The sequence below is a fragment of the Phyllobates terribilis genome, unplaced genomic scaffold, assembly GCF_046119375.1.
Source record: "Phyllobates terribilis strain yellow unplaced genomic scaffold, ASM4611937v1 Scaffold_2__4_contigs__length_985480577, whole genome shotgun sequence".
Classification (NCBI taxonomy): Eukaryota; Metazoa; Chordata; class Amphibia; order Anura; family Dendrobatidae; genus Phyllobates; species Phyllobates terribilis.
Window position 1 is genome coordinate 834,005,054 of NW_027362762.1, and position 24,026 is coordinate 834,029,079.

The 24,026-nt window shown below is 45.8% G+C and overlaps 1 protein-coding gene across 1 annotated transcript in view; it reads right to left on the reverse strand.

Annotated features, from left to right (window-relative positions):
• Positions 1–251: 251 nt before the first annotated feature.
• CCDC92B (coiled-coil domain containing 92B) overlaps positions 252–24,026 on the reverse strand; it is a 128,332-nt gene continuing 104,557 nt past the window's right edge. Inside the window, exon 4 of the mRNA XM_073667800.1 lies at positions 252–5,135. Coding sequence (XP_073523901.1) covers positions 4,396–5,135 — 740 coding nt within the window. The 3' untranslated portion in view covers positions 252–4,395. The remainder of the gene's footprint in view (positions 5,136–24,026) is intronic.

Here is a 24,026-nt window from a genome sequence, read left to right on the forward strand (position 1 = left end):
GTAAATTGTACATCTTGCTATTTTATACACGCACGTGCTATAGCTATGCAGGGAATTTGGAACTTTGTAAGAGTAATAACTGAAATATTCAAATTATAAAACAACATTTTTTTTTATAAAGTCTCTGTAACAATGTGCATGAAAATAAAAATGTACTATATGTATATATATATATATATATATATATATATATATTTTATATATATATATATATATATATATATATATATATATATATATATACTGCTCAAAAAAATAAAGGGAACACTTAAATAACACATCCTAGGTCTCAATGAATGAAATATTCTCATTGAATACTTTGTTCTGTACAAAGTTGAATGTGCTGACAACAAAATCACACAAAATTCATCAATGGAAATCAAATTTATTAACCAATGGAGGCCTGGATTTGGAGTCACCCCCAAAATTAAAGTGGAAAAACACACTACAGGCTGATACAACTTTGATGTAATGTCCTTAAAACAAGTCAAAATGAGGCTCAGTATTGTGTGTGGCCTCCACGTGCCTGTATGACCTCCCTACAACACTTGGGCATGCTCCTGATGAGGTTGCGGATGGTCTCCTGTCTCCTGTGGGATCTCCTCCCAGACCTGGACTAAAGCATCCGCCAACTCCTGGACAGTCTGTGGTGCAACGTGACGTTGGAATGAGACATGATGTCTCAGATGTGCTCAATCGGATTCAGGTCTGGTGAACGGGCGGACCAGTCCATAGCTTCAATGCCTTCATCTTGCAGGAACTGCTGACACACTCCAGCCACATGAGGTCTGGCATTGTCCTGCATTAGGAGGAACCCAGGGCCAACCGCACCAGCATATGTCACAAGGGATCTGAGGATCTCATCTCGGTACCTAATGGCAGTCAGGCTACCTCTGGCGAGCACATGGAGGGCTGTGCAGCCCTCCAAAGAAATGCCACCCCACACCATTACTGATCCACTGCCAAACCGGTCATGCTGAAGGATGTTGCAGGCAGCAGATCACTCTCCACGGCATCTCCAGACTCTATCACGTCTGTCACATATGCTCAGTGTGAACCTGCTTTCATCTGTGAAGAGCACAGGGCGCCAGTGGCGACTTTGCCAATCCTGGTGTTCTGTGGCAAATGCTAAGCGTCCTGCACGGTGTTGGGCTGTGAGCATAACCCCCATCTGTGGACGTCGGGCCCTCATACCACCCTCATGGAGTCAGTTTCTAACCGGTTGTGCAGACACATGCACATTTGTGGCCTGCTGGAGGTCATTTTGCAGGGCTCTGGCAGTGCACTTCCTGTTCCTCCTTGCACAAAGGCGGAGGTAGCCGTCCTGCTGCTGGGTTGCTGCCCTCCCACATCTCCTGGTGTACTGGCCTGTCTCCTGGTAGCACCTCCAGCCTCTGGCTACTACGCTGACAGACACAGCAAACCTTCTTGCCACAGCTGGCATTGATGTGCCATCCTGGATGAGCTGCACTACCTGAGCAACTTCTGTGGCCTGTAGAGTCCGTCTCATGCTACCACGAGTGTGAAAGCACAACCAACATTCAAAAATGACCAAAACATCAGCCAGAAAGCATTGGTACTGAGATGTGGTCTGTGGTCCCCACCTGCAGAACCACTCCTTTATTGAGGGTGTCTTGATAATTGCCAATAATTTCCATCTATTGTCTATTCCATTTGCACAACAACATGCGAAATTGATTGTCAATCAGTGTTGCTTCCTAAGTGGACAGTTTGATTTCACGGAAGTTTGATTTACTTGGAGTTATATTCTGTTGTTTAAGTGTTCCCTTTATTTTTTTGAGCAGTGTATATATATACATATATATATAAATATTATGAATTAATATGATCAGTTAATAAGGGTGTAAGTATAGTATGTGCAGGGGTTACAGTTGCAACTGGGCCCTGGAGCTAATAGGGCCAAAAAGGTCCTTTAGGCCTATATGACAAGACCAATACTATGAAAGATCTGTGATTGCTGGGGGCCTTGTTGGAGAGTTTGCACTGGGGCCCATGAGCTTCAAGTTAAGCCATTATTATAATAGGTACTGAACATTGTATTATCAGCATACAATATAAAATGTAAAAGCTTGTGACTGTACAAAGAGTCATATAGAGCAGAACTATAATGTGAAATGTTAAATGGTTTATTCAGGACTTTTTAAAAACAAATAAACAGGCAGGTAGTTGCTACCTACCTGCCTTTTGTGCCCAGTGCAGATCTCTGCCGACTCAGAATCGTCACAGGCTTCTCCTTGCAGGGGACGTCACGCTGACAGAACAGTGACTTCTCTTCTGCTCTGTTGACAGGGCGTGACTGACGACATGATGCTGATTGACAGCTGACTCCCTTCTGCCTAACTGTGGAGTACAAGCTGTCAATCAGAATAATGTCAGCAGTCATGCCCCTTTGACAGAACATCCTGGAAGAGAAAGAGCTCTTCTGTTGACATTGAGTGGCTAAATCGCCAGCAGGAGGGGTCAATGACCGCTCTGTGCCAGCACTTGCTAGACCTGGCAGGTAGTTAGCAACTACCTGCCTGTTAGTTTTTAGGCCCATAGTAAAAAAAATGTCCTGGATAATCCCTTTACTGTATTGTTGTTAGAGTCTACCACACAAGGTTACAGATTTATGATTAGATGGAAGAGCACAGTACAATATCTATAGTGGTTGTATATGAAGAACAAAGATGTGAGCTTAGTGGCATTGGCCCCAACAGCCATATATAATGTATAACCCACCTGTTATTGTATTAATCTAATCCCTATGTGTGAATGATGATCTCAAAATAAGAGGAGATCTTCTCTGTTGGCTCAATCCCAATTGACAGTCCCTTGTTTCTCCTGCCATTCCTTTCCTTTGTCCAATATTTGATGATGCTTCTTCAATGTTAACTTCTAAAGAGCAGGAACCAGCAATGAGGATCATGGTCATGCCTATCACAAGACGAGGTTACCTACTGAAATGCAGATATGTACGCTAGGGACCGGTACATTTTCGTTATCCTTCACAGGTAAAAATGATTTTGCACCTGACTGCACAATTCTGAGGAAAGGGACGTGCTAGCAACTCTTTTCTAAAAAAAACTTGTCAAAAGGAATAAACAGAACAAAATCCAAAGTGTCAAGTATTTCAAATGCAAAACCTGTCTTTGATTTATATATATGCAAATTGCAGAGCTCTAAAAGAAAATCACATATTCCCAAAGCAGTTCTAAATGTAATCGCTTAATGCTTCCACATTGCCTGAGGATAAATCAATGAATGAGAAAATCACTTTTAAAAAAAAAAATTGTTAGAGAAAGGCCTTGTCTTATCATGTGCATGTTGGGCATTTCCTCTAAAATTTTCATGAGTAAGGTAAAAAAAGCAAGCACTGGACGAAAATTTAATGAAGGTTGAAATGCAAGGATGGAGCAAGCAAAGTAACTATTTCATAAAGATTAGATGATGAATAATTAAAGTGTCTTCTTGACTAGCCATCAATGACATCATCACATAATTCTAAGCCTAATAATACTGTCTACATGGCGTACAGCTCTATAGGAAATACTTCTTCAGCTAGTTGTGATGTATTATTACTTTGGTATCAACTAGAAAAATTTAATTGACGCAAATCAGATATTGAGAAACCAGCTCATTCATGTTCAGTTGTGCAAACTGGAGGATTAATATACAGTTCCGGACAATGTAAAAATAAATAGAGCATCTTTCTCCTTGTAGAAAAATCATATTGTAGTTCATTCACCTGATTCCTGAATTCCTTGAGCGTGTAATATGATTTTGTATTGACATCTGTTCTAATAAAAATTGTGAAATTTAAACTTCCTTAAATTGAAAAAACTTAACTTATTTTGATTATCCTGAACCAGGGGCCAATTAAACAATTGTTTCCTGTGGTAGATAGCGAGGCCAAGCAGCAAAGAGACCTACTGTATGGGAGTCATAGGAATAAGCAAATACTGTGTTGGGAAAAGAAAAACATCCTCCAAGAGTAGTGCATAGTCTTTCTTTCGCTTTCATGAGGTTAAGAATTTGTAGGATTTATAAATTATGGTTATTGTTGCTTAGGTTATAATAAATGAATCCCTTCAGAACTGAGATGAATGATATAAAAATAGAATTATAACAAAAATAAGGTCGCAGGACTTGTTAAAAGAAGGGCATTGGAGGAAATGTGTGGTCCAGTGTACACGGGCAATACTCTGTCATTAGGCATTGGGAGAGGACTGCAGCCAAACACAGGAAGACAATAACAAAAGGAGACTCTTCCTTAAAATCCAAAATGTCAGTGGACATGTATGTTACTGAAGTACCCGCTTTTTCTTTCAGTCAGACAGTTTATGGCCTATTAGGTTCTGCTACATATCCTTCAAATAAAATCTATGTACTGCTTCATTCTGAGTCTCGTGAGTGTTGTCGAGCCAATGCCCTCCTCTTTCCTCTCTCACTTTTTGGAAGTTTTGCTTTGACAATAGGAATAGGAGGTGGCGTATCCTCATTATCCGATGAAAGTCTCTCCGACCACTGAGCGCCTGCTGCCAGACCACCACTAGCAGGGCCTGAAGCACTTTTATCAAAGTGGGGTTTTGTGTCTGATCTCTGTCGATGAGGTTGCATATACCTCTTAGGGTATAAAAATAGAGCGGGATCTGGCATGGCTTCCAAATCATCATAGTTGGTCATTTGCTCTCTCTGAAAACAGTCTCTTGACTTATCTAAGCCCAAGGAACAGTCAGGTCTCCAGATGCTGTGGTTCTTATGCACTCTCCGCCTGACTCTTCCTTCATGGTAAGGTTGCTTGACTCCTACGATGTCCAGTGGTCGTGAGGTCACCTGGCAGCTGTTTTGTAAGCTTTGCGGCTTTTGCTTGGAGCTATGCAATTGGAAGGACAAATAAGCTGCCGCTTCAGTTTGTTTGTGCAGTTCTGTATTTAATATGGTCACTCTGTGACTTCTTCTCTTCAGCTCCTCCAGGAAACGTCTTTCTTTGTCCCTTAGTTTAGATCTCAAGGCTGCAACTCGATTCTCCCGGAGATAGAGATCCTTTTTTAACTGGAGGTTCAGTTGTTCTTTTTCTGTGTATCTGGCTTCCAGAATTCTGCATTTTTCCTCCATTTCAAACTCAAGCTGATCTGAAAAATTATAAAGATGTGTTAGCAGCGCCTAATATTGCTTTGGAGTAATTATGACATTTTCTAAAAAGATATGGCATTGTTTCCATCTAGTACTACATATTTATGTATGCTACAATTTTACTCCCATTAATTTCCTCAGAACTTTACAAACATCATCATTAGTGTCCTCATTGGGACTGGCAATCTAAATTTCCTATTTCTGTGTCTTTGGAGTGTTGGAGGAAACTGATGCAAACATGTAGAGAAGATACATCCTTGCAGATGTTGTCCATGGTGTGTTTTGAACCCTTGGACCCTAGTGCTGCAAAGCAAAAGTGCTAACTACTGAGCTCCATGACTCTACTGGGTTAGACAGCAAACTTCTCTTTGGTGTTATGGGTAGTTGGTCACATTATTTTAATTAAGTCTCAAGGATAGATTGGTAGTTGTGGCCAAACTGAGGTAGAAAGTTGATGAATGATGTAAATAGGGAAATCTATCCAAAAGTGATGTACTGATAGGTCAGAGAAACTTGTGGAAACATCTCAATGGTGGAGCCTGAGAACTTGAACTTCCACCAAAAGAACAGGCCACCCAGGGGTGGATAAATCATTTGTGCAACTTGTGTAGCCGCATAATGGTCTAAAAGGTAAAGGGCCCCACTTTCATCTTCAAACCAGCAATCAGCTTTTGTCACAGACACAAAGAGGGACACATATTCTTGCACAAGGGTCCTTTTCCGTCTGTGTCCACCACTGAGACCACCTAAACCCTCTTGTCTCATTTCATAAGTTTGTAAACGTTAGTAAAATGAAGGGCAATTGTTGAGCGTTTTGTCTGAGATTTCTAATAGCAAAATTGTCTGAGTTGTATGTGAGAAGTTAAGCTGTACTAAAAAAGCTACTGGACCACCAACATTGCAATCTTCTCACAATTATGTAGGCATCTCTTTTTAGGGTTCATTCCCCCTTAAATATAAAAGGGTATTATCCAAATTGAAGATTAAATGATAACAAAACTTTTATAGAATTTTAGCCCTTTTTGAGTACTGCTTAGGAACTACACCCAAAATAACCTAAATCACCAATAGCTTATGCTCGAGCGCCACAAGCCAATCGGTGCACCGACCAATAGACTTTCTATTGAACCTGTACACATACTTTTGATTTGAGCCAATTACGGTATACAGTTTTCAGGACCCAGACCCCCCACTGATTAACAATACTGAACAACATATAACACATATTCACAAATCAGTTACCATTTAAATCCAGTTTTCAGCATCTATCATGTAGATAAATTTTACCTTTTAATTTATGTATCATAGTATGTAATGGTTATGAGAACATGCAGTAGATTACTGAAATCAAGCTGTATAACTTGTCATACATACTCCATCCTAATGTGGAGAGGCTTCACCAGCCCATCAGATATCTCCACCCAACACAACACACACATAAATATTCTCTTTCATTTGAGTCACAGCTGCAAAATTTACATCTTAAAAGCAGAGACATTTTAGAAGGCGGCTAAAACAAGTCTTGATTAGCACTGCTTCTAATAATTATCTTATATTATAGCCAAAAGTCTGGCTGGAGGAGCTGTATACAGCACTGAGCATGTAAGAAGCTTGTGTTCTCATGTCATAAGGTGTTCCATGTCTGTGTCTGGGAAAGGAGGAGGCAAAATTAGGAGGTAATGGATAAAATGTCCCACAACCTGTAATTACAAAAGCCCATATATTGCATATTTCAGTAGCAGAAAGCAGGTTAATGTTGAACAGTATGAGTATAAAAGCTAACTTCTGATATGTGTCTGGCACATGATATCAGGAATCTGTTTTTTACTGCCACCACTACCATAATGTTCTGCTCTAGTAATTTCTAAAACCGTGTTTACTAGCCAAGCAGATGCCTAGTTTGGATAAAAAAACGTTAAAGGGAATGTATCCTCGAAAAATTATCTATTGTTTAAATCAAGGCTTGGGCTAAATATATACTGTATTTTTTAAAAAATGTCTGCATTTTTTTTATTCATATCACAATCTGTATTAAAAAAATTAGAAATCTTGCAATTTTCATATTGACCAGTAGGGCTATTTTAGTCTCATACTTCCTGTCCTTCCAGGAAGAGTTTTCAGCAGACTGATTATTAACACAGGCAGGATTACAATGACTGATAACACCTCTATACCCAGCTGATAACACAGGATCCACCATTCACAATAGGTGATGTCACCACTCTGCTGCTCTCCTTCCCTTCACAACGACCTTTGCACAGGCTCCTAGTGGGTCTTAGTCAGAATATTGCTGCTTATGTAAATGTGGATTTCGTGAAACAACAGGACGTAGGAGTCTAAAATAGTCGCAATGACCAGTGGGAACAAAAATTCCCAAAACAATCTAATATATATAATCGTCTTATCCCATCTGTCTGTCTATCCTTCTGTCCTTCTGTCATTCTGTCCAGGAAATCCCGCGTCGCTGATTGGTCCGGCCGCGGCCAATCAGCGACGCGGCATTTCAGAAAAAGATGGCGGCAGTTAGCGGCTCATCTGCCGCACGGAGGTCAGCGACGATGCAGCTGGGAGATGCAGCCGTCTTCTCGCAGCATAAGTCCCCCGACCGGAGGCGCAGCTGACCTCCATGCGGCTACCGTAGGGAGATCAGCGGCTACGGCCGCTTATCTCCCGACGGCAAGTGTGATGCCCCTCCCCTCTCCTCCTCTCCCCACTCCTCCCCACTCCTCCCCTCCCCCCGCTTGCTCAAGGCCCCGGCACCCAGCGCCATACTTACCCCTCCCCGTGCCTCCGCAGCATCTCCTGTGTCTTCCGCTGCTGCTGCTCTGTGACGTCTCAGGTCAGAGAGCGCTGTGACGTCTTTACACTGCGCTCTCTCCTGAGCGGTCACAGAGCACAGCGGGAAGATGCCGGCTTCGCTGGATTCCCGAGCAGCAGCTGAGAAGTGAGGTGAGTATTGGATTTTTTTTTTTATTGTATGGGGGCATAGGGCTTTAAATGGTGGGGTGGGGGTGTGTGACATCATGGAGGGGCCATTATAAGCGAGGTGGGATGTGACATCCTGCATGGGGCACTATGGGGTGGATGTGACATCCTGCATGGGGTATTATATAGGGGGATGTGACTTCCTGCATGGGGTATTATAAGGGAGGGGGGGATGTGACATCCTGCATGGGGCATTATAAGGGAGGGGGGAATGTGACATTTTGCATGGGGCATTATAAGGGAGGGGGGGGGTGTGACATCATGCATGGGGCATTATAACGGAGGGGGGGATGTGACATCCTGCATGGGACATTATAATGGAGGGGAGGGTGTGACATCCTGTATGGGGCATTTTAAGGGGTGGGGGTGAGTGACATCCTGCACGGGCCATTATAAGGGGGGGGAGTTACATCCTGCATGGGGCATTATAAGGGAGGGGGGATGTGACATCCTGCATGGGGCATTATAAGGGAGGGGGGATGTGACATCCTGCATGGGGCATTATAAGGGAGGGGGATGTGACATCCTGCATGGGGCATTATAAGGGAGGGGGGTGACATCCTGCATGGGGCATTATAAGGGAGGGGGGGGATGTGACTTCCTGCATGGGGCATTATAAGGGAAGGGGGATGTGACATCCTGCATGGGGCATTATAAGGGAGGGGGGGAATGTGACATCCTGCATGGGGCATTATAAAGGAGGGGGGAATGTGACATCCTGCATGGGGCATTATAAGGGAGGGGGGAATGTGACATCCTGCATGGGGTATTATAAGGGAGGGGGGATGTAACTTCCTCCATGGGGCATTATAAGGGAGGTTAGGATGTGACATCCTGCATGGGGCATTATAAGGGAGGGGGGGATGTGACATCCTGCATGGGGCATTATAACGGAGGGGGGGATGTGACATCCTGCATGGGGCATTATATGGGGGGGGGAGTGACATCCTGCATGGGGCATTATAAGGTAGGTGGATGCTCCCCAGTCCTCACTAACACGGTTCGCTGATTGGTCGCAGCCGCCGGCCGCGACCAATCAGCGATATCGGCGCCAAATTTAAACACCGCTCTGCTGATTGCTCGTGGCCGCCCGCCGCCACCAATCTGCGATTGTGGCGCCAAATTTAAACACTGTCTCCGACCAATTGGCGGCAGATTTAAAATAAGTACGCCACCATCGGGAGACATATTCTAGAATACCCGATGCGTTAGAATCGGGCCACCATCTAGTAGGTCATATTCTGATGACACATACTTTTCAAAGACCCCTCATGCCATATGAAAATAACTTTTGGGCAGTAAAAAAGATATAGTCTCTCATGGGAGACAAGTCAACCTGGCTGTGCTCCAATTCTGCCCAATCTGACTTGATTGATGTCCCAAAGGATAGGCTTTGAAAAGAGTTACCCTGTCTTCTGGAACATCAATCAAGCCAAATTAGGTGGGATTAGAGCACGTCCATAATGATTTGTCCGTACAACATATCCAGCACCTTGACGGTAGAGTCTATGAGATGTAAAAATTTGGCATCTGCTTTAGAAAATAAAGGAGCAGAAGAGCATGGTAGTGATGCCAGTTTAGATGGGCAGAGTGCAAAAAACACTTGAAAGGCTCCTTTTAATGTCAATATTTTTATAAAAAGAAATACACAATTACTTTATTTTAATAATCTGGTTTACTGTACCCCTGGGTATTATGACATGGAGTTCACCCACCAGAAGCAGTCATTGCAACTCCCTGTGGGCTAAAAAATGCAAACTAAGAGGGTTCCTCTATCAAGTAGATCAATCTCACACATACCGTTTAAGACAAAAAGAGAAAAAAGTATGCAAGTGCGAAAGGGATCTCCGTAAGTACAAATAAATTGATTATACAAATGTACAAAAAGGACAATGATAAAAACACTTCAAAAGCCAATAGGCAGCAATAAGTACAATTAATGAATGAATGAAGATCTCATTAATACATTGTTGGCAATTCATCTAATGTTATGTATTACACTATTTTGCCTGCAGCAAATGCAAACTACAGTATGTGGCTGCTGCGGCTTCTCATACAAACTAAGGTGTAGCAATCCATATAATGATGTGCATGAATAAAAGCACAGAAAGAAAACTTTTGGGTCAAACTTAAAGGGGCTGTCTGGGCAAAAAGAAAAGTTCCTTTTGGACTGGATCTCTAAAACATACTTGCCCGGTATTCACCAGGATCAGCATAGGTCAATTTGTAGTCTGCAATGACACAGGAAGAAATCTCACTCTTCCACCAGCAGCAGGACCACTTCGGCCTGTGATTGTCTGCAGCAGTAAGGTGACTTGAGCAGCACATCATCATTAAACATCCAATGACGGGTTGCTCAAGTCTCCTGACCTCTGCATCCAGTCATAGATCAGAGCTGTCCTGCTGATGATTGAGCAGTGACGTCTTCTCTACCTATGTCAACACAGATGATGGATTGTCCTGTGTTGGATTCAGGTGAGTGCCGGTAGGTGAGAATTAATTAGTTTATTTTTTAATGATTTACCCCCTGGGAAACTTTTCATCTTGCTTGGATAACTAGGGATTAGCGGACCCGTTGACGTTTGGGTTCTGGTACCTGACCAAACTTTAGTCCAAAGTTCGGTTCAGGTACCAGAACTGTTCCCGAACTTAAACCTGAAACCGAACCCCATTGTAATCAATGGAGACCCGAACTTTGGAGCTGGAAAATCTCTCTGTCCTCCCCAGACTCCTGACCTGTAAAACGAACTTCCAGGAGAAGTACATGTTCGGAGTTCTGCTCCAGGCACTACTGTAGATGTCCGCTATGAACCCCGAACTTTATAGTTCGCGTTCACTCATCTTTACAGATAACCCCTTTATATACTAAGTTTTGTCCTGAATGGTGGCATGTCCTTTAGTCTAGCCTCACTTCCTTACTTTCATGTCATCTTCTATTGGATGAACCAGCTGTAGCCTCAACTTCATGTGGCCTTGCACTGTATTTAGTAGTGCCCCTCACATTTGATATTGTTAACCCTGTATTGTGTATGCAATCATGTCAGTTGCAGCTTTAGGCCACGGCCCATTTATCAGTATTCATTAGTATTTTTTCTCAGGAGTGGGAGCCAAAACCAGGAGTGGGTGATAAATGCAGAATTGGTGACTTGTCTCTGATACCTTTTCTCTGATTTTTCCTCACCTGGTTTTGGCTCCCACTCCTGAGAAAAAATACTGACCGAATACTGACCATATACTGGTAGTGGGGCCGTGGCCTTAGGGGAAAATGTTTTGCAACTTACTACAGCTGTCCAGCTATCAGTCTTTATACACCAGGATCTATTTTGAAACCATTAGAATCTAATGCATTATATATTACACTACAATATCTAACGCTAGAGCGCCACCTACAGGGACATATTTTTAGCTTTCGATTGTCCTTTTCTTACATATTTTATGGATTGTCTAAGTCATATAATTTATCAGGGAATTATTAGAGGAGAATACTTTAATCAGGATACTTATCTATTGACCGGATTGGAAAACAGTTGCAAAGAGAGTCTTTTGCACTGGAAGACCTCACCAGATGTCGCACTTCAGGGTAATGAAACACTTATATCTTAATCAGATTACCATTATTCTTGCATGTTTTCATTGGTTACAAATCATTCTCATTATGATCTATCAGCATTTCCACATGTCTGTTTTTTGCAGATAGCAAAAAAAACAAAGAAATATTTTTATCTGATTTTTGTATGAAACCCATTTAAGGGTGCAGGAAAAGAATGGATAGCAGTCAGATGCCATCTGTGTGCCAACCGAGTGCAGTCCACCAAATATGGATCCTGGACACTGAAATAAAAGCTCAGTTTTTCACATATGAGAAAATGGAGTCCTTACTGCCATATTTCCTAACAATTATGTAGACAACTTACTGTCATAGGATGTTATTTATATTTTGTGTTTTTATTTGTAATTTTATAGCATATGTCTGTGATATATGCCATAGTATTATGATTAATGGCAGTATGACCTTCCTGACCCCCAAAGTTCCTGAGCAATGAAAGAAACATGGCCCTTTCAGGGTTTTTTTTTAGCACATGGATGGGAGCAACCACTATGAAGATGAAATCTGTGGAGTCACTAGCGCCGACTAGATTCTCCTGTGCTTCTCTTAATTTCTCAATAGATCATTGAAAGAAGCGGATGAGAACCTAGTCCAGTATGTGAGTGGAAAGGAGTCAAAAAGCTGCCCACACTCTCCCTCAAAGATTTGATGGTTACATAATGCATTGTGATGTTTTAAAATGCTATTTTATCTATTTTCTGCCCAGCAACAGTTAGTCAGCAGCAGACACGGTTAATTGTTGGCAACAGCCCTTGATGGGATGAGTTATGTGGGCACATAGCAGAGACAGTTTCCTGTTATAGTTCAGATAGAGACAGTACTTGAAAAGTAACAGACCTATGGTCTAGCTATTCCAGACTTGTAAAGAAATGGTGTTCTGTGTGTGTGTTTTGTGGGACCACAATATGTCAGATAATTTGTTCTGAAGGAAATCAAGGATCTCATGGCAGCAGGAGTCTGGATCTCAGGCAGGAAGCCAAGTGGAGATAAAGGTGAGGACGAGGTGAGGTGAGGATGAGGTCCTTTGCCCAGGCCCAGGAGGCTTAACCCTAGAACGCATACCTGGGGCCTCGCAGGCCCGCCCTGTTAATTGTTTTCTATTTTCTGCAAGATTACTTTAGTTAGAATTTTGAAACTCTAGGTATTCCTCAGGTATATAGTTGTTTGTCATTTTTGTTTGAGTTATTCCATGTTATTTGCACACGGGCCTAAAAGGCCCCAGGTATGTGAAAGTGTAGATTTTTATGGTCATGCGTTCTAGGGTTAATTAATGGAATGTAATATCGCCAGAAGGCCTTTTTAAAGGGATAAAACATGGCTCAGGTGAGCAGGAGGACGAGCTCCTTAGCTAAAGGCCCCGTCACACATAACGAGATCGCTAGCGAGATCGTTGATACGACACGGTTTTTGTGACGCAATAGCGATCTTGCTAGCGATCTCGTTATGTCTGACAGGTAGCAACGATCAGGCCCCTGCTGAGAGATCGCTGATCGTCACAAAGCTTCCTGGACCATTCCTGGGTCGTTGCGCTCCCGCTGGGCAGTGTGCATCGCTGTATTTGACACCTTATCAACGACCTCGTTAGCGATTCAGAACTGAGACACGTAGGCGTGCATAAATTAGACTTTTCCGCGCCCCTCGTCCCCGATTGGTGGTCGCTACAGCGTTCTCATTTTCCGCCGTGCATAAAGAAGGCAACAGAATAGCGATTCCATCCTTTGTTTCTGACCTCGTGCTGGATTGCAGATCCTAGCAGAATTCTCCGGGCTGTTGATATCCGTTCATTCGACTGAGTCCTGATTTTGCGTAATTTTATGCACGCCTTTGTGACACAGTACAGTCCCTATCAAGGTGTGGATCGTTGAAATAGCTGCTGTGTGAAAGCGTCCCAACGACTGCCGAGATCGTTAGTTAGATCGCTGGGGCGGCCGAAATCGTTGGGAAGTTCTGCATGTTTGACAGCTCCCCAGCGATCACGAAACGACTCTCCAGCGATCCTAAAACCGTGACGTAATAACGATCTGGCTAGCGATCTCGTTATGTGTGACGGGGCCTTTAAGGCCAGAAGGCCCAATTTAAAGGGGATTAAGCTGTAGGAAGGATTCCTTATCTCAAACAAACAGGGCTTAAGCAAACAATTATCTATATTAGAGAGAAAGATATGGTGTTGCCATACTGAGACACAAGTTCTCCTAGACACAAAGTTCTCCACTGCTGAAGATGCAGTGGTTCAATAGGGAATCTGTGTCCCTCATCAAATGGACTTTGAGGGTTATAGTGAGGAGCTGTACCGACACACCTCAGCCAGTGAGGTCCTCACAAATGAGCTGGGAGCTGAGAGCAGCTGTGAGGGGCCATAGTGACATATCTTGCCTCATGCGGTCCTCACAAGGGACGATGGAACTTCTCATAATGGTTTGCTAGACTGTAGAGACTTGTAACGAAAGTAATGTACTGCCATTTGTAACTGGAAAGTTCCTGTATCTGCATAAGGCAGAAGAAGCATTCATGAAGTGTTGTGCCTGTGACGCGCCCCCTGGGCCATGGGGTACCGGGAGCCGGGCCTGTAGATTCTGGGGGTTGTAGTCACCGCGGCGATGACCTGGTCCGTGACCCAGGTGGTCAATCCAAGGGTAATTTAGGTGTGTAGATTATATATAATGTCCGACTACACCACCTGTGGAGTGCGGCTAATGAGGCCGCCGCTGCGGAACAGTCCTCTGAAGCTGATGGTTTGGCAGCAAGGGTAGTATAACTCCCCACAGGGAGAGTTAGCTGCAGGGCAGTGTGTGTGTGACGCACCCCTGGGCCTGTGTCGCACAGCGTTGCGCATGCAGGAGCTTACCCGGAGCCGGATCTCTTGAGGGTTGTAGTCTCGTGGCGGTGACCCGGTCCATGCCCAGGGAGTCAGACTAAGTGGCGTTGTATTAGCGGTAGATGTTGGACGACTACGCCACCCGTTGAATGCAGCGAAGGAGCTGCCGCTGCAGGGCAGACCGCTGAGGCCGGTGGTAGGATTGTGCAGCGTGGTAGTATCACCCCCAACGGGAGGGGTATGGCCTCAGGGCAGCCGACGTGGATGATGGGGGTAGCAGGAATCACTCAGAGACGATGCGGTGTAGTTCAGGGTCTTTACTGGTGATAAAGAGAGACCCTCCCGGAGTACTGGCTAGCGATCGGGGCCTGGTCAGTCCTCGAGCAGATGGGATCTCCCCTGGCCAGGCGGAGTTGTAGGCCTCCCAAACTGACTGTACTCTTCTGGCTACCTTGCTAGAGGCGGGTATAAGTAGCCCACGTCCCTGAGTGTACCGTGTAGTGCTCACCCGTATGGCCGGTGACTCGGGGCCTTCTAGTGGCGTCCGCTCCACGACGGCGGTGCTTGTCCCACGCGTGTGACCGTGCCTTCGGGTTTCTTGGCCAGTGGACCTGAAATCCCCTGCCGGGCGGTTTCTGCTGCTGGGTAAAGATTAGTCCCCACAGCCTCGGACTCCGGGTCCGGTGATAGCTTCTCAGTCAGGGCGAGCTCTGCAGCTGCCAGCCCCTGACTCCTTATAGCACTGCTCCCACAGAGCTCCTGATGTTCTTTTCCTATATCTGCTTCTCTTCTCTGTCTCTACTTCTTCTCTACTCACTAACCCTGCCTCAGCCCTAGGTTTATATAGGGGAAGTTCTTCCCCTCCCAGGACTGGGCAGGAGGTGTGGCATGCATAGGATCCCTGACCAAGAGACCTCCCACCTGCTCTCAGACATAACATTGCTGTTACTGTGGAAACCAGACCCCTGGGGTGCCACATTCCCCCCTAGTGAAATTTAGTACTCCGGGACTAAACATATTTTTAGAAAAACATAACAAGGTATAAACAATAATAATACAATAAGAAAAACACATAAAGATGGTCACGGTGTGTCCGCAACCGGGTGCAGTCTTTGAAGAAAACAAAGGTGTCCATCTCACCAAAACAGGGAGACGTAACCAGGTAGGGGTCTGTCCTCCCCGAGTCTTTAACAGTCTTTTAGTCCATCCTGGGTTACGCTCCACTAACTGTACAAAGGATTCCCGGTAAATCCACCAAGGACTCCTATAAATTACTAGAAACACATAATTATTTACAGGATATGGCCGCTCTCAGTCCTCGGCCAGTGGGGATAAGGATTGGCTGCTCACAGTCCTCAGCCTGGTAAGGGATAGGGGATGGCTGCTCACAGTCCTCAGCCTGGTAAGGGATAGGGACACACGGGGAACAATTCACTAATCCCAACGGGGACCATATTTTAATTAGCAGCAGTCCTTGTACCCTTACGGGTAACTATTTACAGCTCTTTATTCACGCTACTTCCCTTCAGTAGCTATGTCCTCTTTGTGCTCCCTCCTGAGGGTAGTCCTCAGACCCGTCCGGGTCCTCTTGGCTTTCCTCGTATTGGTAGTACTGCAGCTCCTCCTCGGTTAGCTGGGTTAGTATCTCTGCGACAGTCCTCCTCCCAGGTGGCCAGGACTTTACCTCCCTTTGGGCTGCCCCGGTTAATTGGGCCACCAGGATGCTCAATTTTTGCTCCTCTGTGAGGGGGTACACCTGGAAGAGGCTATCCAGCTTTTCTCTAAAGTCATGCAGGGTATGTGACTCCCCTGAGTACTGGGGTAGCCAGGCTGCCCCCGGGATATAGGGCATGGTGAAAGGCATGACCGCAACAGCGGTGGCGCTGGCGGGGGTTGAAGCGGTGAAGCTCTCCTCCGTATCCGACATCCTTCTCCCCCCTAGTGGACCGTGGCCTACCTTGCGATGATCCTCTTCCGTAGGCCGCGGCTCCGCAGTGGATCGTCAGGGTTGAGGACCTTCCGTCGCGCTCCTGTGACGTCGGCGTCTGCTGGGCTCCTTCCAGGACCTTACGCAACGTCCGGACGTGAGGCGGGACTTCAGTTCTCGCGCGTTTTCGGAGTCCACGCCCCTCTTCTTCCCGCGCGGCGTCCTCAAGATGGCGTCCAATGGCGGGAAAACTCCACGGATGGCGGGAAGAAGGCCGAAGATGGCGCCGGATGGCGGGAAAACTCCACCGATGGCGGGAAGAAAGCGGAAGATGGCGCCGGATGGCGGGAATCTTCACCACGGGTAAGTTTTCACAGTCTTTTTCAGGCATGCAGTACCCGGTGGTTGCGGGCACGAGATCCTGCCGACTACGCCAAAAGTTGACGCACCCCTGGGCCTGTGTCGCACAGCGTTGCGCATGCAGGAGCTTACCCGGAGCCGGATCTGTTGAGGGTTGTAGTCTCGTGGCGGTGACCCGGTCCGTGCCCAGGGAGTCAGACTAAGTGGCGTTGTATTAGCGGTAGATGTTGGACGACTACGCCACCCGTTGAATGCAGCGAAGGAGCTGCCGCTGCAGGGCAGACCGCTGAGGCCGGTGGTAGGATTGTGCAGCGTGGTAGTATCACCCCCAACGGGAGGGGTATGGCCTCAGGGCAGCCGACGTGGATGATGGGGGTAGCAGGAATCACTCAGAGACGATGCGGTGTAGTTCAGGGTCTTTACTGGTGATAAAGATAGACCCTCCCGGAGTACTGGCTAGCGATCGGGGCCTGGTCAGTCCTCGAGCAGATGGGATCTCCCCTGGCCAGGCGGAGTTGTAGGCCTCCCAAACTGACTGTACTCTTCTGGCTACCTTGCTAGAGGCGGGTATAAGTAGCCCACGTCCCTGACTGTACCGTGTAGTGCTCACCCGTATGGCCGGTGACTCGGGGCCTTCTAGTGGCGTCCGCTCCACGACGGCGGTGCTGGTCCCACGCGTGTGACCGTGCCTTCGGGTTTCTTGGCCAGAGGACCTGAAATCCCCTGCCGGGCGGTTTCTGCTGCTGGGTAAAGATTAGTCCCCACAGCCTCGGACTCCGGGTCCGGTGATAGCTTCTCAGTCAGGGCGAGCTCTGCAGCTGCCAGCCCCTGACTCCTTATAGCACTGCTCCCACAGAGCTCCTGATGTTCTTTTCCTATATCTGCTTCTCTTCTCTGTCTCTACTTCTTCTCTACTCACTAACCCTGCCTCAGCCCTAGGTTTATATAGGGGAAGTTCTTCCCCTCCCAGGACTGGGCAGGAGGTGTGGCATGCATAGGATCCCTGACCAAGAGACCTCCCACCTGCTCTCAGACATAACATTGCTGTTACTGTGGAAACCAGACCCCTGGGGTGCCACATGTGGATGATGGTGGTTGTGCAGGGTGTCGCGGTGCAGAAATAACCACAGAGTCCGTGCAGTGTAGTCCCAGGGTCTTTACTGGTAGCAATTAGACAGGCCTGGACAGGAGTACTGGCTAGAGATAAGAGTCTGGTCAGTCTGGGAGCAAGCATAGAGTCCTCCTGGACAGGTGGAGTTGTAGGCCTGCCGTTCTCACTATTCTCTTTGGCTATTCTGCTTGTAGCTGTGATTTAGCCCACGTCCCTGAGTGTAACGTGCTGTGCTCACCCGTATGGCTGGCAGTTCGGGCCTTGTGGATGCCTCGCTCCTCCGTAGCGGTACTGGTCCCTCGGTGCTGCTGAGCCTCCGGGTGTCTGATGGGGCCAGGAGACCTGCAATCTCCTGCCCTGCGGTATCTGCTGCTGGGCCTGAAGGGTCCCACAGTCTCGGACTCCGGTGTCCGGTTCCTTGTGTAGTCCAGCTAGGACGAGCTATCTCCAGCTCCAGTCCCTAGCTCCTCACTCCTTGATGTCCTAACCTCAACTCCTGCACTGAACTAAACTAACCCCGCCTCCAGATCCAGTTGCCAAGGGGAGGGGTCTCCCTTTGTTGGTCTGGAGCCAGGAAATGTTGCATGTGTTATGTTCCTGACCAGGAAACCCCTGCTTGCCTCCAGACATGGCATTACCACTTTTGAGGGAAGCAATAGCACTGTGGCAATCAGACCCTCTGGTGTGCCACACCTGTGCCATCAAGTTTTTTCGAAGTAAAGAAAAGGTTTTTTTTTACTTTGGTCTCCCTCATTCATCTCTACCATATCTGGTTCTGGCCTGTCAAGTCAAATGGCAGCATGAGGTCTGCAGAGGCGTATTGCCAAGGCAACAGCAGCACACACACCTAGCCACAACCCCCATTTTCCTGCAGCGTTGTGGGGTGTGAAGGATGCTTCCCTCACCCACGACTGCCACCCAACACCACGATACACTAGCACAACTCTGCAAATAGCATATTTACAGTCATGTGACCGTCCACTTGCCCTGGGAATACAGGGAAATCGTGACAGTGTACACATTGCACACTGTCATGAATTGGAAATCTGCAGTCACATAGAATGACACGACCTCGCAACTAATGATTGTACATCATGCAACCATCTATGATCACAGTTCGAAAGTTGCACTTTGCTCCCATAGACTTCATTGTAATCTGCGTGCATCAAGTCACTTCCATGCGACGTGTCTGCAATTTGGCTATTTTTTCTACAGCCACCACAGCTCTGAAACACACTTCTCAGCACTGAAACTGCAACGCCAAGAAGGAAACATTATGGAATTATGAAAACCACAGGATTGATAGACATGTTAATGATATACAAATAATGAAAAATGATAACATTTTAAAAACATCTCAATTTATTTAGTATCAAGAACGAGGGCCATATGCAGAGATACACGCACTTATACTCCTTAACATGTTGTCAACAAAGTTATTAAGTTAAGTTCTTTGAGGAATGTTCTGCCACACTGAATGCACTTGGGCCGCAAATCATCAAGATCCGCTGCTGGCAGTTTCCTTTGCAATTGCCGACCATTGTCTTCCCAGATGTGCTCAATGGCAAACAAATCTGGAGATGCTGCAGGACATGGTAGCACATTTAGGCCATGCAGTCTGCTAACAGCATGAGCAACCTGCACTTTGAGTTGTTGTATTGAAAAACTGATTTGGAAAAATTGCAGCACCACTGGTTCCACGGTTGATTTATTCTGTGCTGCAAGTGAAATTGGACATCACATACCAAGCCTAAGGCGTCAAACAGTGTCTATGCAAACCAGCAGATGGAGTTTACACAACATTGGGCTCCGAGCCAGATGTTCAACTACAGGTGCTCCATTGATCTCACACCACTGTTCTTAAAGGCTATCATGGTGCAGAGCAAGACAGCGATGGAGGCTGGAATGGACATTTATCAGTTTCAGCAAATAGCACCGTCTTGGTCTTTGATGCAATGACAGCCAGAGATTGGTCTGCAGATCACATGGGCAACACCATAAAGAGGCCTTCACTAGGCAACGTCACATTCGTCCCAGTCCTGGGATTATGGTTTAAGATGGCATAATATATGGTGGCTGGATCCTTCTAGTCTTCATTCCAGGTACACTAACATCTCGGCATTACATTTATTTGGTTCTGAAGCTGGTGGTACGGCCATTTCTCCAAAGTGTCCCTGGAGCCGTTTGTCAACATGACAACACCAGGCCGCATGTTGCTTGTGCTACTGTGAGCAGCCTGGGTGGCCTAAACATGCCACCTTGGCCTGTAGCCTCTCCAGACTTGTCTGCCATTGAGCATATCTGGGATATTATTGGTTGGTGATTGCAGCAGCGGATCTTGATAATTTGCCCAAGTCCATTCAGCGCTGCAGAACATTTCTCAGACAACCATTAATAACCTCATTGATAGCAGCCAAGGTGTGTAAGTGTGTGTATTTTTGCATGTGGGGCTTATACTGATACTGTATAAATTGAGATGTTTCAAAAATTTTGGTTCAATTTTTTCATCATTTGCAAATCATTACCATATCTATCCTTTGATTTCTATAATACCATGACTTTTCATTCTTGGTGTTGCCATTTCAATGTTGAGGAATGTAGAATAGCCATAACAGCAAGTCACAGAGATGGGTTTTGGTCATGTAACCTATCAGAGAATTGTCTCATAACCCAGTGTCCCCTTGTAGCCCCAATCTCAGGCTAGGGCTCCGTGGTGACCTGGCGGTGTGCAGCATTTGCATTATCATCACATATTACTGAGACTGTTTTAGGATATCAATGTTTCTCCTTGGTGAAACATTGAGATCCATCAATGGTTGCAGCAATCCACAAGTTTACCATTACAAAAATTTGGCATGACGACCTAGCCCTAGTTCTAACTTTCCAGATAACGGAGCCAAGAGAGAATGCTACTCGGCACTTCATAATTATTATAAAATTATAGTCTGGTTCTTTATTGCAGGTGTAATAACTATGTACTTGGATGATTTTGTGAGCTTGCAGGGAACTGGTGAATACATGACTGGTATACCTGAACAATGCAAAGTGCCAGGGTGCAGAGATAGGAAAGGGGGAACTGGAAAATTCTCCTTGTTTTATCAAGGGGCTCCACGAGGAAACCAGTTGCAAATATTTCAATTGGAAGAATTCCTTTTATGAAATGCTGCATCCTCAGGACTGATCTTTAACCGCACGCTCTGCGCCTCTCTGTCGGCGTATCCAGCTATAATAATGAGTAGATGGAACACTGTCTTCTGTATAATAACATCACAAAGATGAAAGATAGGGAAAATATGAGATGAATGATGCTTTTCTAAGTTTTGTATCTACATATAGGATACTGCTGAATATAAAAGTAGGTCACCTTACCAAAATCTAACATTAATATTATATGTGCCTGTAAAAAGTATAGGAAGATTTAAACAGACGCAAACTAAAAAAATTGTAAAAATAAATACAATCTGGAGAAAGAATTTTCCACATATGTGATCTATGTTTTTCATGGATAATCCATTATAGTCTACGGGGCATTTCACATTTTCGTGTTTTTTGAGGATCGAATGTCTCCCTCCCAAGACACCCCACCAAAAAAATAGAAAAATGTCCCTTGTTGATCCAAGTCTTAGCTCCAAAAATTCCCCCATTTAAAGAGAGCCTGCCAGCAGCATTTTACTAAGTATAGTACAGACAGGGCCATATTGGCGCTGTCATACTGATTAATATGATACCTGGGGTGAAGAAATCCGTTTTGTAGATTTTCTTTAATCTCTGTTTGAAGTTTCCTTGTATTCATGTCTTTGTGCATTGGGGTGGGACTGTGGGAAGGGTATTCAGCTTTGTTCCGTTCCCTCTGCGGTGTCTGAGTGTCTTTCTTCTTCTTTGTTTGTAAATTGTCTCTTCAGAGAAGAAGAGAACTAGAACTCTAGTGCCAGCTATAGGAAGTAGCAATCCTAAAAGTCAATATGGACACTTTAACGAGCCTTGTCACATGACTTAGGATAATAGCCAAAACCCTAAGTCATGTGAAAAGGCTTGTTAAAGGGTTCATATTGACTTTTAGGTTTGCTACTTCCTATATTTGGCACTAGAGTTCTAGCCCTCTTCCTCTCTGAAGAGACAATTTGCATATTTCCCAGAGGAGCATTGCGGCTTAAAAGTCTCCTCATCTTGACATGTTTAACATGTCACTTTCCACAAGGAGAAACGTTACCTCTTGGATATTCTTCTTTATTTAAAATTTTGCGCCGATGCTGTCCCAGCCGCGGACGGCGCTTGCACAGATTGAGCTCTTGGAATTCTTTAGGGAAATGGCGCTAACAACTGCGCATGCGTAAATTGCTCAGTGCAACCGGCGCCATATTACTGAAGCCCACCATTAGTCCTAGTCATGGGCGGTGTTTGTGCAGATTGATCTAATAGTGGGTTTCAGTAAAATGGCGCTGATGGCACTGAGCAATCTACGCATGCGCAGCCTCTGGCACCATTTTCCTGAAGACTTCCAAGAGCCGCCTGTGTGGCACCCCAGGGGTCCGGTTGCCACAGTGCCATTGCCTTCCTCAAAAGAGGTAATGCCATGCCTGGAAGCAAGCAGGGGTCCCCTAGTCAGGTATACTAAACATGCAACACTTTCCTGGCTCCAGACCAGCAAGGGGAGCACCTCCCCTTGGCAACTGGTATCTGGGGGCGTGGTTAATTAGTCTTAGGGTGAGGAGTTGAAGAGAGGATGTCGAGAAGAGAGGAGCTGGGGACTGGAGCTGCGCGGCAGCTCACCCCAGAAGGAGCAAACACTGAAGAACCGGACACCGGAGTCCGAGGCTGTGGGGCACTGAAGGCCTAGCCGCAGAAACCGGAGGGCAGGCGACTGCAGTTCTCCTGGCCCCATCAGACGCCCGGAGGCTCAGCAGCACCGCAGGGTCCAGCACCGCCACGAGGGAGTGACGCGCCAGCAAGGCCCGAGATGCCTGCCATACGGGTGAGCACAGAAACGCCGCACTCAGGGATTGAGGGCCACCGCATCGCTACAAGTAGCAGGGCCAAAGAGTTTAGTGGAAAGGGAAGGCCTCCAACTTCACCTGGCAAGGAGGATTCTTTACTTGCTTCCAGGCTGCCCGGACTTCCACTTCTAGCCAGTACTCTAGTCCCGGCTTGTTTAATCAGCACCAGTAAAGACCCTGGGACTGCACTTCCTTGTCTCTGTGTTTCTTGCTGCGCCATCAACCCCTGCACTACAACACCCAGCTGTTAGAACCTTGCTCTTAGGTTTTTTCCTTTGCTGGTCACATGACCTTGTTGGCCTATTTAATCCTGCTCCGCCCTTCTGGCTTTGCTGGACTTCATTGTATAACTACTTTCTAGCTAGCCTGTGCTCTGTATCTAACTCTGTTAGTTTGCTTGGTCTACGGACCTCTTTGTTCTATTTATTTTGTTTGTTTGTCTGTCTGCTACTATTTCTGTTAGGAGGTGTCCCATTTTCCTCCCAGTCCTTAGTACTTGTAGGGATTCCTTCCCCACATCTATAGGTCTCCGTACAGACTAGCTTAGGACTTTAGCAGGTCTGATCGCAGGATCAGGTTCCCTGTTACATCTTAGGGATAAAGCTGAGTTCTATCGTAGGGACAGATCTCCTCTCTTTCCTTAGCTCTGGTAGCAGAACATAACAGTAAGTCCAGCCTGCAAATTCTCTAAGGAAAGATTTTTCTGTTCCATCATGGTGTCGGTTCAGGATTTGGCTCATCGCCTGCAGGGACTCTCTCTGGAGGTGGCCGAGCTCCGTCAGCACGTGAGTAACTGTCCTGGAGCACATTTCTTGGAGCCTAAGGTATGTTTGCCGGATTTATTTTTTGGTGAACACCGAGAATTTTTTTCATTTAAAAATGCTTGCTTATTGTATTTTCGTTTGAGACCCAAGTCCTCTGGGGATGAATCCCAGCGCATAGGGTTCATAATGTCACTTTTGCGCAAAGAGCCTCAGGAGTGGGCCTTTTCTTTGCAACCTAGTGATACATGCTTCAGATCAGTGGATAGTTTTTTTTCTGCTTTGGGGCTATTATATGATGATCCTGACCGTGTCGCATCAGCTGAGACT